Here is a 15,038-nt window from a genome sequence, read left to right as displayed (position 1 = left end):
ATGTTATGAGCATACGGTTATGTATATATACATACTGTATACACATCTAGGAACATTATATACAAAGTGAGGACATACATACATGCAAGTGGGGTTTGTTTAACATCAATGTCACTGATATCACAGCACTGTTGAGATGAGCCATGATTTCCAGGCTTCCTGGCAATAGACTGGACCAGATTTTTACAAAATTCCACATCCACATAACTCCTCTGTTGAACATTCCAGTGACTGCCCCTCACCTCCACTTCCCACCAACTCCATGTTCTGAGCCATATCCAGTCAGGAGGGCCAACTGAAAAGAAAACCCCTCTCGCTGCGAATGCAGTGATTGACAGTCCTTGCTGGTTAGGGCAGGAAATCGGCGATTTTCCATCTGCATTAAGTAGAAAATTGTTGGCCCAATTGTCCTGAATGGGCCAAATTTGTCTGAGGCATGGAAGCAATTTTCTAGATGCAGCCTGTTCCTCGAGGAGGGGGTAGCGTGTGGGTTTGGCCAAGCGCTTGGCCCTCTTTGTGCTAGGAGACCATGTGGACCCATCCGAGGGTCCCGACCCTGTTGCACCTGCCTCCTCCACAAAGACCAACCCCCACCTGCAAGGCAGAGCCAGCGCAGCCACAGAAGGGCATCTGTGGCCGTCCCTGCAGCAAAGGAGAAGAAATCTTTCCCAATCCATACCCTTCTCCATATACTAGTTTGTGAGAATCCAATTGTATTACCCTGCATGACTTGTTTCTAGCGCATTTGTTTGCTTTAAATGAAACTTTCCAGGTCATTTGCAAGGAAGGCTCATTCCTGCTCCTCCCCACACCAACCCCAACTAAGGTTTCCAGTTTCCATGTAAACCACAAATAAAGTAAACTTTCCTTTTTTGCCTGCAAACTCTGGTTTCCTAATGTAGATACTGACCGCCCTTCCCACTTACTTTCCCCCTTATACAGCAGATAGCAGGGCTGGTTGAAAAATGAGTAAGTTTAGTGAAAAAGAAAAAAACGCTAGGATAGCAGGACCGTGAGCCTTCTGAATTTCCCATAGGTTTTAGAATAATGTTTTGTATTTTGCCTGCACTTAAAAATTAGACATAAGTAAATGAAGAAAATCTCATAGACACAGATTACAGAGAAATATGAAACAGCTAGCAGGTAGGATAGGCTGGTTTGGGTTTTTTTTTTTTCTTAAATGCGGGCTGAGCTGCAGAGTAAATTAAGGGAGTAATTCCCAAATCCCTCACCATCTGAATAGAAGTGGGAGGCGTGGGGCTTCACAATGTAAATTCATAGTGCACAATCCCCATGAAACTGACCTAAGAACAAATTTTCTCTGTGCCTATAAAATTGAAAATAGAAAGGGCTTGATTTTGCTATGAGCTAGTAATATTTTACTAACCCAGAGGGTCACTACAAAGCTGTGGTTCCCTGACTCATCTAATCATCAGAACCGTCTGTGAAGCTTCATAAACACGTGGACTCCAAGTCTCACTCCAGACCTACCGGCTCAGACGACATAAGAAGCCTTCAACACCTGGGTTCTTTTTAATTCCCCAGGCACTGCTGAGGACAGCCGGACTCGAGGGCCACTGTCATGAATGTTTTTCATCACTAGACATTACATCGTTCAGGGATGGCAAACACACGGCACAAGGGCCACCCCCTCCTCTCCTACGCCATGATAGATATCACTAATTGATTATCACAGCCTTCGATGTTGAACTCCCATGCAGTCTTGAAATACATCTCAATAAACTGCTCCCAGGGCCACCAGCAATCAGAGCACACAAGCTAAAAACGTACAAGCTGTGCTCTAGAGGTTACAGCCGACACTTGGGTAAAGAGCACTGAGCCAGAAACCTAAACACAGAATAAACACCTAACACAGTCATATCCTGATGCTATCACCCCGCTGACTACAGAGCAAGTGTGTTTGGGTAGAGTCCTCCCTTTCCTGGAAGTGGGCTCCTAACCACCGCCAGTCTTTCAAAGGTTCCCCCACAAGATGCCAGAGACCAGCCAAGAGGTTTCTCTCCAACCCTTTTCTTTCTTCCCGCCCCTCCCTACGGTACCTGAACATACAGGAGTTTTATTCTGCACAGAAGAGCCACTGATGGGCTTCCCGTCTGGGGTGACACACCAGCAGTACCCCGTGTAAGTATGACACTGCACCTGTTCAGGGAAGTGGAAGGGGAAAAGAACCGTTAAGACTCGGGTCACTGTACCAACAGTCACCTCCCAACCCTTTCACAGCATCCCCAGTGTGGTGGAGGAGGTCCCTCCTCCTCTCAGCCCAGCATCCCTCCCCTGGGTAGCTCTGGTCGTGGACCACTCCACAATATTGATTGTGCTTTCCGTGTGACTCTCGGGCACAGCCGCAGCGATTTATCTCCTGTTTCCTCATGACAGTTAGTGCTTATCTCCTACAGCACTTAAGCACACTTGGTCCACTGCGTATCCCGTCCATTTGCAAGAAGTTCTGATTGGTGAACGAATGTGGCAAGTATAAGCTGAAGTGTCACCGCGGTCGGTGGATATGTTCCTTCTTTAACGAGCAGAGGCAAGTGGAAAGCTTTTCTTTTTCTGGCTTTTCCCAGCATCCATCCGTTCATACAGTCAGCCTGCCTATTGCTCACGTGGCTCTCCTGAGACAAGGGCACGCGGGATGGGGTGAAGGTCAGAACAAGGTCCCTTGTGCCTGCAGGTTCTAGTTCTAGATGCCCTGTCACCACCGTGTGATCTTCCTCAAGCCTCCATGATCAGGCCCCCCCCCACCCACCCCGCATGCTGCTTGGGACTAGGAAATAAAAACGAGGCTTTCTGCTTCATTCTTCTTTCTCTTTCTTTTTTTTTTTCTTGTTTTGCTTTGGTTGGGCGGAGGGTAATTAGGTTTATTTATTTGTTTATTTAACAGAGGTACTAAGGGTTGAGCCCAGGACCTCATGCTTAGTATGCACTCTACTGCTCAGCTATACCCTTCCCACTTCTTTCCCTTTCAATAGCTATCACTCTGTCCACCTCCTCCACCCCCCACCCCCACCATCCTCTTTCCACCCACTTTCTACACGGAGTTCCAACACAAATTGGGACATCACTCCCCTGCTTAAAACCCCTCAATGGCTTGCCATCAGACTCAGGAGAGAGATTACACTGATTTGCGTGAGCTTGAGGTCCCCCATGATCTGCCCCCTGCCTATCCCTGCAGCCTTGTTTCATCCCAGGTCTCCCCACACCCCCTCCATTCTGGCCACAAGGAACCCTTTGAGGCTCAGGAACACATCCTACTGTCTCACGGTTCTGAACCTTTGTTTGCTCCAACTAGTCGATATGTCCAGAATTCCCCAACCCAACCCACTCCCAACTCTTTCGTATTCCTACTTTCTTCATGATATACCTTCTTCTTAAAGTGGTCCCAGCCTCCCTGCCTCCTTTCCCTCCTTCCTCTGACCCCCCACACACCCTGCTTCCCCAAATTCAAAGCCCTTGTTCAAATGAGCTTAACTGTTGATCTGTCTAGACTGTGACCTCCCTAAGGCAAGGGACTATGTACTGGCTACTTCTATATTCCAAGCATCTAGCATAATGCCTGACGTTTATTGTAGGCATTTGACGAGTTGAACAAATGCATGAATTATCATATTTCCAGAATTCCTGGTCTCCATCCATTCTAAAAATGTAACATCAATTTAAACAGCTCCACCAGATTAAATATAGACCTCAATTACAAAATGTGTGCCAGTTGCACAGACATTAAAGTGAGAAAAAAGAAAGGTGCCTCTTGGGATCAAGGACATATTAGAATTGAGGATAGACAGTGACAGCATACAAATTGAGAGGTGAGGTATACAAGTGCTACATTGGTAAAGGAGAGATCTGACAGCCTGATTAAAACCCAGAAGTTATCGGTAAGGCAGAAAAGCTACAGAAACAGCTTCTGCTCTTGTGTGGGTAGCAAATACCATAGTTTCCCTGAAACTAGTTGTTTCATTACAGACCTCCCCACAGAATCAGGATAAAAACAAGATGGAGGGCATCTTGTCCCTACTAGTGTGATGACTGTGTATAAATGAGGCATTTACCTCTGCTCTCTGTGCAAGGAAACTGTATTCAATGCCTTTACCCTGGGACCACGTTCCACCCCCACTTCATCTCATGGAGACGGTCCATAAACCCCATGACCATGGTTGTTACCTGAGATGCTCACCCAGGATCAGTCCTAAGTTGGGTTAGTGCTTCTTTCTGAGGAAGACTAAGGGTGAGATGGAAAGAACCCAGACAGACCTGCGTTTGAATCCTGATCCAGCCAGTTACAAACTAGCCTGGCACTTAGTTCTTTGAGTCCTGTCTGTAAACTGGGGGTAACAATGCCAAACCTGGAGGGCTCTGGCAAGGAAAAGAGTGTGAGTTCGGTGCCCAGCACAGGGTGGTGGCCGGATACAGGGGGGCTGTGGCAATGACTGCTCTCAGCTGTGTCAGAAACACCTGGCAAGCTGGCCTCCCTGCGGGCCAGAGCTCCCCTGGTAACCTCCGGAGGCTCCGGTGGGAAGCACTGATGGAAACTTGGAGTTCACGCCTTCAGATCCTGTCCGGCCTGCAGGGGATAGCTCTGAGAGATGTCTCCTTGCCAGGGGCAGCATTTTAATGGGGCCTGGCTGGCTGCTTCCTCCTCCTTGGCCAATAATCACCTCTGGGGAACCTGTCCCCGGGGCCGGGAGGCCGCACTGACTCCCTCCCAGGCCCCTTGGCTCCTATGGCCAAGGCCGGCCTCCTTTTCCACAAGGATGGTACCCACCAAGTCCAGTGCTGAGGGCTGTGGAGAAGGCTACATGGGGCGCTCCCTTCTCCTGGGCATGCAGAGTCCCAGCTGAGTCTGCTGGGGATAGAACCACCAGCATGAGTAAGAGACTGAGCCCAAAGCTTTATTTCAGGGGATATAATTGGACCTCAGGGCTCAGAGGGTCCCCAGGGCCACACACTCACTGAGAGCGCCCATTGTATCCACATGCGCATGCAGACGCTGCCTCCCAGCCCCCAGCCAGGCCCACAGGCCCAAACACAGCTCCTTTCTCCCCAAGGCCCTGGGCATTTTCTTCAGTCCAGGCTCCAAGGAGTAGAGTCTGGATTACAAAATCCTCAGGCTGAAAGCTGCTTCCAAGTCCTTTCAAGTTTTATAACTAGAATCGAATGAGGAATTGCTGCCATGTTCCTCTGAGGCCTGGAATACATGGTTATCGGCACACCTGCCCCAGGTGTGCTCCAGGGGAGGGAACAGCAGTGAGCGAAAGAAGATGCAGAGGAGCTGGGCAGGGTCTCGGCCTGCAGGACCATAGGCAGTGCCCAGCGAGGTCACTTCTCTTTGCCAAAGGAGCCCTGAGTGAATCGACCCAGGGTTCTCAATCAAGAGGTTGTTTGTAAGTCGTCTTGGGGAGTTTTCAAGATGTCTTCCTGAAGAAAAAGAAGTTACATGGGGACGGAAGGCAGTGATCATGGAGCCAGACTATAGCCTGCCTTCCTTAAACCTTAAGCCCACCTCTGCTGCTTCACTGAAGTTATCCACTGAACTTGCCAACCCTCTGCAGCCTCGGAAAGGTTCATAGTCAGAACAAGCCCAGACTGCCCGTGTCTGTTTAAAAAGAGGAAGATAATAATACCTACCTCACTCGGTCGCTGGGAGGATTAAACTAGATAATGTAAATAAAACACTTAGCTCACATGGTAAGTGCCCAGTTACACTGAGCTATTTATTTTTATTATCATCATGTTACTTTTTAGCCAACTATGTGTACACTCAAGAAAAGCCCAGTCAGATTCCCTGATGGAAACCAAAGAACATTCTATTCTGACCAGCCCCAAGGGAAGGGGCAATCTGAAATCAGCAAAAAGTGTGAAAAAGTTTGAGTAGGGGAAGGGGAAGTTTGCTTTCATATAGAAACAGTTCCAGTATTCTCAGAGGAGAGAAGTAAGGTTTCTTGTCAAAAGCAATCAATATGCAAATTCTACAGAATTGATGGTAAATGTATATACACACACACACACATGATCAAGAGGTAAATTCTACCTTGTTTCACTTCCTCCCTTGTAAACATATTTATTCTTTTAAATCAACGAGTAATCTCCTTTGTTCTACCTCCTCCATACACACCAGCCTCAAATTAATCAACTCTTGGACTTAATCTACGGGAAAAGCATGGGCCAAGAGGAACTGATGAGGTTCCATTTCTAGTATCTAGCCTCTAGTGTCCTTTTCACACCTCGGAGTTGTTCTGGCCACAAAGGTACAAATACAAACCATGGAGTTTGCTCCTATCCCTATTTGCTCCTACTCTGGAGCATCCGGGGAAGGCTGAAATGTCAACTGATGGGTCTTCCTTAACAAATAAAAAGTGTTCTTACATCAACCTAAGTGACGTTACTCTCTGCTCATATTGTAACTATACCGTTGGATACGACTGGTACTCCTAAAGGTGCTCGAAAACAGTGTGTTCTTAGGTAGGTAAATTTCATCTCTGACTCATATACTTTTAAATATATTTGGCAAGAAGCCCTTTGCATAAACAGCCCAGTGGTGTATTTCAGGTCAACCTCTGTCCAAATTGAGACAAATCTGAAATTATTTTAAGCCTGCTGCTCTTCAGCCTGAGACCAACTTGTGGGCACCTGGAAGAACACGGGAGGCCAGCAGTCCCAACAAGTGCAGTTGAGTGATGAGCAGAGATGCATGGAGCAAACACCAGCTCACAGGGTAAAGCCAACGCAGCCCTGAACGGGAGGAAAGCATGAGAAAAGCAAAGGCAACAATGGAACACGCACAGAGACAAGGATCTCTCAGGCGCCACACCCAAGATGGGAAATATCGCCTCTACCTTCACAACGACTTCTCAGTCACCACCACGACCAACCGATGTGTTGTCTCACTTGGGCCTCCGGCTCACCCAGTGTGCAAGTCTTTCATAGGAGAGCTCGTACGGGGAGCAGCGGCTGTCTGTTCAAATGTCACAGCTAGTTCATAAAAGCACCGGAATTCACATCCCGATCCCCAAGCTCTCATAAAATTTCAGAATTGACAGAGCTGGAGAAAACCTTGGAGATCACCAGGCTAACTCGAACATTTTACAAATGAGGCAACCAAAGCCCAGAGATGAGAAGGATAGCGTGATGGCCAGTATCTAGTCCTGGCAGATGGAGATCCCCCAGACCTGGAAGGGAGGTGGAGAAAGGCAGGGTTCCCAGTGCTGGTGTCTGAGGGAACTGGCCAGTTGTCTTTGTGTCTTGTCATTCTTTTGGGGGACATGGGGGAGGAAATAGGATAAATATTCAAATCAAGAGTCTTTTGTTCCAGTTTGAGTGAGAGGCTATTTCTGGAGTCATCTGGACAACAGCACGAGCGCCTCTGCCGTGCCCCCCGGCCAGCCCACTTTCCATTGGCTGTTCTTCGAGGGCATCTCTGGCCGGGGTCGGACTCTGAATCCCAAAGTAGCTTCGTTGTCGTTGGACTTTTGCCGGCCTTCCTACCAAGGGCCCCTGCCTCCCTAGGAGACCGGCCTCCCCTGCGTGTGCCCACTTTCCTCCCTTCCCCTGGAGTGTGACACCTTTACATCCTCTCCTTTGACAGAGAGATGAATACTGCTGGTGTCCTGTGGGGCGTGACTAGGAATTATTGGGGATGAAGGGATCCTCTAGCCAAATGACTTTGGAAATATTGGGTCAAATAAAATTAAAAGATTTCTTGACTGCAAGACTTCTCAAAGCCTTAAATCGGTTCATGATTCAGCTTTAAGAGGAAGATGTCATTTACAGTAATTCTTCAACTTATTTAATTGTGGGGCCTTCCCTTAACTTCATGTGGGTGAAACCAAATCCCCCTAGAACTGAGTTCCCTTGCTAAGTTTATGGTTAACCTCTCTGTCTAAAATATTATCCCCTTTCTTTCTGGCCCCTTTCCCCCTCAGGATTGAGGAGAATCAAAGAAAAGAGGGAATTGAAACCAACCAGGACCCTGTGGGACCCTCCCGGGTACCAAAGCCTATTTCTTGTTTGTAGAAAAAGGCTTTAGTCTCCTAGGCCTTCCCTGAGTTCCAAAGAGCAGACTCAAGCAGTAACTAATTAGGGAAGTGAGGAAATGCAGAAACAAAGGAAAAGGAGTCAAGCAAGAAAAGTAATGATAGCTTAAACAATAGTCAGTGATAAAACAGAGTCCCAGTTCCGCCTCAAGGGGTAAATATAACAATCTGACACATATCTTTGAGTTGTTCTGCAGAAACTAAGACACCTACCCAGGTGGAAGATGTTAACAACATGCTGACCACAAGCATGTGGACCCCAGGCTGGTTGGAACCAGAAAGTTGATGATTAAAATTACCAAAACATTACCCGATTACCTCACCATCAACCAATCAAAAGAAAGTCTACAAGCAACAGCTGTCACCCCAAATGTTGCCTTTAAAACCCTTCCCTGGAAGCTATCAGGTAGTTCAGGTTTTTTGAGCATGAGATGCCTGTTCTCCTCGCTTGGCACCCTGCAATAAACACTGTACTTCCCTTCATCACAACACAGGGGTGGTACATTGGCTTTGCTGTGCATGGGCAAGCGGACCCGAGTTCAGTTTGGTAACACAGGGAGAATTCCATGGTAGTACTAGTGTTCTCTGAAACATGTTTTTTTGTTTGTTTTGTTTTGCTTGTTTGTTTTATGGCACTATCATGAAGTGCAGGGCTCTGCTGTACGTCTCTGCTTTGCCCAGTTGTACTTTCTTACCATCCAGGCATCAGGCTTTCATTTGGTTTCCTCTTCCAAAAAATAATTTCTCTCTAGCAAATCCCCATCTCCTTTTCTGTAATGCCTTCTCATGCTCTATCTGTTAAAAAATCCATCTTGAATTCCCTCAGACCTTTATTGAAAACTGAGATCCCCTCCAAAGCATAGCACCTTCCACCCTGTGGCTTCATCCCCCAGCCACCACCCCTTTTCTTTGTGCTTCTTTTGTAAAATAGAAAATGTGAACCATATGCAAAGGGACAGGCTTGATTCAGCATTCTTAGTAACAACTACCAAACTTGTAACAAAATGACTACTGTCATACACAGGAACATTTCCTAGTGGGAGAAAGTTAAACTAAAAGCAGAAGGCATGTGGCTATTTCTCTAACTCTCCTTGGCAGTGTGAGTAGGAGACCTTTTTTTTTTCCTTATAATCTGCCAGTTGCTCTAAGTCAGTAAGTCGGTTCTTGGATTAAGCTAATACACAGTGGAAGTTAAGCATCTTGCTGTTGGTGCACCCGATAACTTTGTCTAAGGGCAGCATTTTCAGCTGTTCCATTTCCCTTTTGTCTGCATTCCCTACAGGACCTCTAAGAAATTGTGTTTTTCCAGGGGGACATGTGGAAGGCTGAGTCCCTGGGCCATCTAAGGTTGCCAACTTGTTTCCCTAGAACCTCTCTCTCCATCAGAAGCCGCAGGAGAACATTGTTTATTGGGTGCACGGTTAGATTCACCTGGAGGGTTTATGAAAACAGCCTGCTGGGCCCCACCCACAGAGTTTCTGGATTCCTTAGGTCTGGGGTCAGCTGGAGGATACGCGTTTCTAACCAGTTCCCAGGGGATGCTGCTGCTGCTGCTGGACCAGGGACCACACTTCAAGAACCACTGTTTTAAAGGGTGCTTCATCACGCTATCCTTTCTGGATTTATCATGAAATACTCAAGAAACAAATACTTTTCTGGGTGGGAATTTGGGGGCAAGGAGCCTTGAAACAAAACTTCTCTCCAAAGTTTTTCTGTTCCAGTTGTTTTGATGACATGTGGTGTTTTAATCCATGGACCTAGTGATTGCAGCATTAAATCTTCTGGGTGATTTCACACATGGAAGGAAGTTTGATTGCAGAGAGGAGAGTGGGGGAGAAGGAAGGGATAGTGTAATCCTTTCGGTCTGGCTAGTAGTAGCTGTTTTTCCCTCAGTTTGGAAGAGGTTATCCCACAAACGTCCTCCTCATCGCTAGTCAGGTTTGGCTGAGAAGCAACAAGATGCAGAAGGAAAAATATGCCTTTGGAGGCAAAATGACCTGGGTTTAAACATCATCTCTGCCACAAGCTGTGTGACCTTGGCAAAGTCATTTAACCTCTCTGAGCCTATTCATGAAAAGAGGCTAATGGTGCCTACCTCAAAGGTTATTGAGAAGACAGAATGAGATAAGATAAATAAAGCATCTAAAATAATGCCGGGCATAGAGCAGGGACTCAGCACAAGCTGATTTCGTCCTTTTCCCCCTCCCCTTTCACAGGGAGTATGCAGGTTATTGCTCCAAAGCACTGCTATTCTTGTTGGCCATAGACATTGTCTCCTGCCCTACGCCAGGTCTAGGGAGGACCATCTACTGGGAAGTGAGGGATTCTCCTTTTAGAGTATTTACCGCATCCTCCAGAATTTAATAGAGAGGATGCAAGGAAGGAAGGTAATCCTTCTATTTCAAATCCTCCTAAACATGGGAGTCATTGTTGGCTATGTTTTTTAGGACTTAATGATGTAACATGGCCGCCAACATGATATTAGTTAGCAGTAGTGTGTTTAGAATGAGAGACAGGCCCATTCTTCCCCCAAGCTGTTTATGGCCACATCTGAAATGTGTCCAGTTTGCGGAAGGACCCTCTCTAAGACCCTCTCAAGACCTTCTCTAAGAGGGATCTTGGCAAACTGAATTCAGAAGAAAGAGGCCAGGAGGAAAGAGAGACATTAATAAATATCTCTGATTTGGGAATGAGTGAGAGAACTAAGGATTTTTGCCAGGGCGAGAAGAAATATTTGTCAGCTCTAAGAGAGGATTTCACAAGGACATAATGATGCCTGTTTTCAAATCCTTCTGTAGCAAGTGGGATTTCTGTGGATTCTGTAAATCCCACAGCTAGAATGCAGGTCATCTGTTGGAAATTACAACTCTCAAGTCAACACAGAGACTTTCCAACTAAATCGTCCCAAAATGCATCATGCTGTCATTGGTGTTAATAAGTGTCCTGTCTTTGGTGGTAATCAAGCAGAAGATAGCTGACTGTCTGGTGAGAGACTGTAAGTGGAATCTGAGCCCTGGATGGAGGGCTAGGGTAGAGAGATGAAGAAAATGAATCAGACACCACATACCTCTGGGGTCCCCTTTGACTCAAAGGTTCTGTGATTCTACAAATCTGCTCTACGTTGAACTTCTGCTGCTTAGGAGTAAGGTGAAAAATTTTTTAAACTAGTACCTAATTGTCAGTGTTAGGACCACTTTTCCAAATATATGATGAACATTTTTAAAAAAAAAATTTTCAAGAAACATAAACACAAATCCCCTCACACACACATAAAGAAATTTTAAAAATCTGAGCGTTAGTGCTTCAAGGACACAAAGAACTTTATTTTCCTGACTCCTGCCCCCTTATTTGGTACCTAGAAGGGCCCACGTTTTGTAAACAGCAAATATAACACTTCTTGTCCATTCACTTCTATTTCCATTTTGGGGGGAAGGGGGTTATCAAATACATTTCTGTGTTTTAAAAATCTCCAATAAAAAAGTCCCCCGTATATAGGAGCTTTGTTCAGATCACAACTGTGAAAAGAGGGCCAGCGAGGGGACAAAGGTGGCCTGCAGGAGTGGCGGCTCCTTCTTGCTTCCCATATCGGACTTCACTTTTAATTAGACTTTTCTGCCTTCCTCCCTCCCTCCTGTGTTCCTTTTACCTTTCCCTGCTTTAACAGGGAAGAAAATCTGATCCTGTTAATTGTGCCGAAGAGTTTAGTTGACTAACCCGCAGGGTCATCTCCTAGCATGTTATATGGACCCGCAGTGGAGTGGCAATAGCCCTAAATGTGTGTGTATTAATGGCTCTGCCTGGAAGGTTCCTGAACAACTGTTTGCTGTGGGCCTTCTGTGTGCCTGCCTACCAGACTGAACATTAGCTACCACCTCATAAAATCCTGAGAAGGGCGGAGGCTCTCTCCCAGAGATCATCAGTGCACCCTCCCTCCTGGTGAAGCAGCTCTCCCCGCCCCTCACAGCAGCCCTGCCGGATGCCCACACAGCCCCCACTTGCCCACTTCCTGGGATAGGAAGTCAAATCGTCTTTGAGTAAAACACTCCATCTGTGGGTTGCTCCTCTTGTAAAAAGTTCTTCCCTATTCTGTGTCAGAATCTGAGTCATGAAATATTTCACTCAGTGATCCCGGGTCGGCTCTGCGGGACTGTTCGGTAAAAAGCTCTTGTCATCCACAGACAAAGGTCTGAAGATACGCTCATGCATCCCTTTGGTCACCTCTTTCGAAACCACCCATCCTTTGGTTTTTCTCATCTCCAAACCAATTGCTGGCTTCTTTGAATATTCCTCATGTGACATCATTTCCCAGCCTTCTCACATGAACTATCTTCCTGGACATGCTCTAGTTTGTCAACACCACCTTAAAGGATGGCAGTGTCCTTGGGGAGGCAGCACAGAGTCGTGGTTAGGACCGAGAACCCTGGCGCAGACGGCTTGGGTTTGAATCCTGACTGCCACTTGCAAGCTGTGTGACCCTGGGCAAGCTACTCAGTTTCTCTGTGGTTCACCTTCCTCATGTATAAAATGAGACGATACTTATAGATCAGAGTGAGGATCGAGTAAGTTAACATGACAGGTACTCATAAAACACCCTGGCATACAGTAAGTGCTATATAGATGTTGTTACTATCTGAAAAAGAAAAAACAGCAGACAGGGTGGTTGGAGCCTCCATCACTGAGTTTCCTTTTTCTCATAAGCAGCAGGAAGGCCAGAGAAGTCCTTTCCTCCCTCCTGAATACACCCCCTTGCAGAAGAGCAGCTGCAGATACCGCCCAGAGCTTTCTCCTTTCATTTCCACAACAGACTGAGGGGACAGACTCACCAAAGGCTAGCGGAGGGCAGAGCCTAGCTGGGAGCACCCAGACCCTGCAACTTGCTCCAAAACAAATGATGCCAGCTCATCTGGGAGAGGATGCTCAGTGGCCTTTCGGCCGTTGAAGAGGAGGAACGAGCAGTGGTTGGGGTAGGCAAGTCACCACAGAGCACAATGGATACAGTGTTCGAGCATAAAGCATGCTCCCTCCACCCTCATCCTGCCTTCCTCCGCACCTGTGGGTGACCCAGGGCGTGCCAGCTCTCTCACTGAAAAGATGAGAGTGGTGGCTCCCACCATGTGCAAGAGATTAGATGAGTCACTTGCTAGACAAGTCCTTCCTGCACGTGGGGGCAGCAGGCCCTGTCCCTGCCATCAGTTACAAAATTAAACATTTACTTTTACAGGATCCTCAGCGGGTACCGGATTTGTTTTTGGGCGTTGAAAATATTCTGGCATCAGACAGTGGTGATGGTTGCACAACTCTGTAAATATACTAAAAACCACTGAATCATACATTTAAAAAGGATACACTTTATGTCATGTCAATTCTAACTTAATAGAGATACTATTTTAAATAACAAAACCAAGGGGCCAGCCCACAGGCCACCGTTTGCCAACTTCTGGAATAGCTCAGTTAGCTCTCCCATTTTACAGCTGAGCAAACTGAGACCAAAGAAGAAGAAAACTAACATTTGCTAAACAGCAATTCTGTGCTACACTGTATGTGATAATTTCATATCAATTATCCTATGCAACCTCTTGTTGTTTGAAACAAAAGCAATTCAATGAAAAACATACGTACAACAAGGAGTCAGGTGCCCCGGGCACAGGAGATGTTCAAATGGCAACAGTAATATGTTCACTGAGCACTAAACACAGAAGGAAAAAGGAAAGCAACAACTGACCCAACATTGGCTCTCCTGACCATTATGCCATTTGCACATAAAGGATGGGCTTAAATTTTTAACAGCGTGACTGCTTTGGAAAAAAAAAAAAGTTGGCATCATCCACTAAAACATTGAATTGGCTGCATTTGGCAGCATCCTAAGGAACCAATTCCGGCTGGAGAAGCTCAGAACACTCCAGCTATGGATGCAGCCAGGCTCTTAGTACCCTAACTACAGAGCCCTCTGCACTATCTGAGGAGAGGTGCCTACTGTGGCTCTAGGTAAGATAGCTCCACATTAAGAAAAAAAGATGTAGCCCTTGAACCCATCAAAGATGGGACAATGCTTTCCCCTCTGATGACCTCCAGCCTGCCAGTGTTTCATCAGCCCAGGTCAACAGCTGACATAAAGCATCGATGCCTTCAGTATTTGCTGGGAACTTGGAAGAGAGAGACCCAGATGGTAAAGCCAGGTGTTTCCAGGGCAAGCTAGTCTGCCCGCAGGGGTGACTTCAGGCCGGGCAGTTCTGTACTGTGGGGGCGGGGAGAGGAGGCGCTAAAAAGGAACCTCAAGACCTGCTTTCATAGCTCAGCCCCCAGCACTCAGGAAACAAGCTGTGGCTTCCCAGGTTTTAGGGAACACAACAGTAAGAGCTACAGAGATTCTGACAAGGGGAGCCCACTGTCTTAGCCAAAAAGCCATCTTTCTCTTTGCACTTCCAACTTCTGAAAAAAGCATCATCAAGAAGAAATTACAAAAAAAATAAAAAGACCTCTGGAAATAAAAAAAGCATGTATGTATGCATTGGTGTGGGGAGCAGTAATTAGAATGAGTAAACATGGGGAAAGAGTTTGTGCCAGACAAAGCTATATCAAGAAATCTGTTCCAGCATGAAAAAAAGAAAGAAAGAAAAAATCTGTTTCTGGAACATGAGGCTTAAAGATGCGACACATAATATATCTTTTTCACATAGCAATAACATGACAAATGGTGTTTTATATTCTATGGTATTACTAGAACTACAATCTATCTACATAAAAAATTTAAATGGCTTGGGAATGCATTTGGTAACAACCACTAACCAACCACATCATTGCTCAACACTGTGGAAGGCAATTTGGGAGTATGCATCAAATGACTTAAAAAGTGCATGTCTTTTTGACCCAGTATTCAACTTTCGGAAGTTTAATCCCCAAACTTCCAAAATTCACAGTACATTCATACAATGGAATACAATGCAGCCCTTTAAAAAATGAGATAGAGCTATATGTAACTAACCTGGAAAT

General features: G+C 46.2%; 1 protein-coding gene across 7 annotated transcripts in view; it reads right to left on the bottom strand.

Annotated features, from left to right (window-relative positions):
• SMOC1 (SPARC related modular calcium binding 1) overlaps positions 1-15,038 on the bottom strand; it is a 136,550-nt gene that overhangs the window by 50,978 nt on the left and 70,534 nt on the right. For all 7 annotated transcript variants that reach the window (XM_072963302.1, XM_072963304.1, XM_072963306.1 and 4 more), the window contains exon 4: positions 2,061-2,160. In XM_072963302.1, coding sequence (XP_072819403.1) covers positions 2,061-2,160 — 100 coding nt within the window. The remainder of the gene's footprint in view (positions 1-2,060; positions 2,161-15,038) is intronic.

This window comes from Vicugna pacos, chromosome 6 (genome assembly GCF_048564905.1).
Source record: "Vicugna pacos chromosome 6, VicPac4, whole genome shotgun sequence".
NCBI classification, from domain to species: Eukaryota; Metazoa; Chordata; class Mammalia; order Artiodactyla; family Camelidae; genus Vicugna; species Vicugna pacos.
The sequence above is the reverse complement of the archived record's forward strand: the minus strand, read 5'-3'. Positions and strand labels throughout refer to the sequence as shown.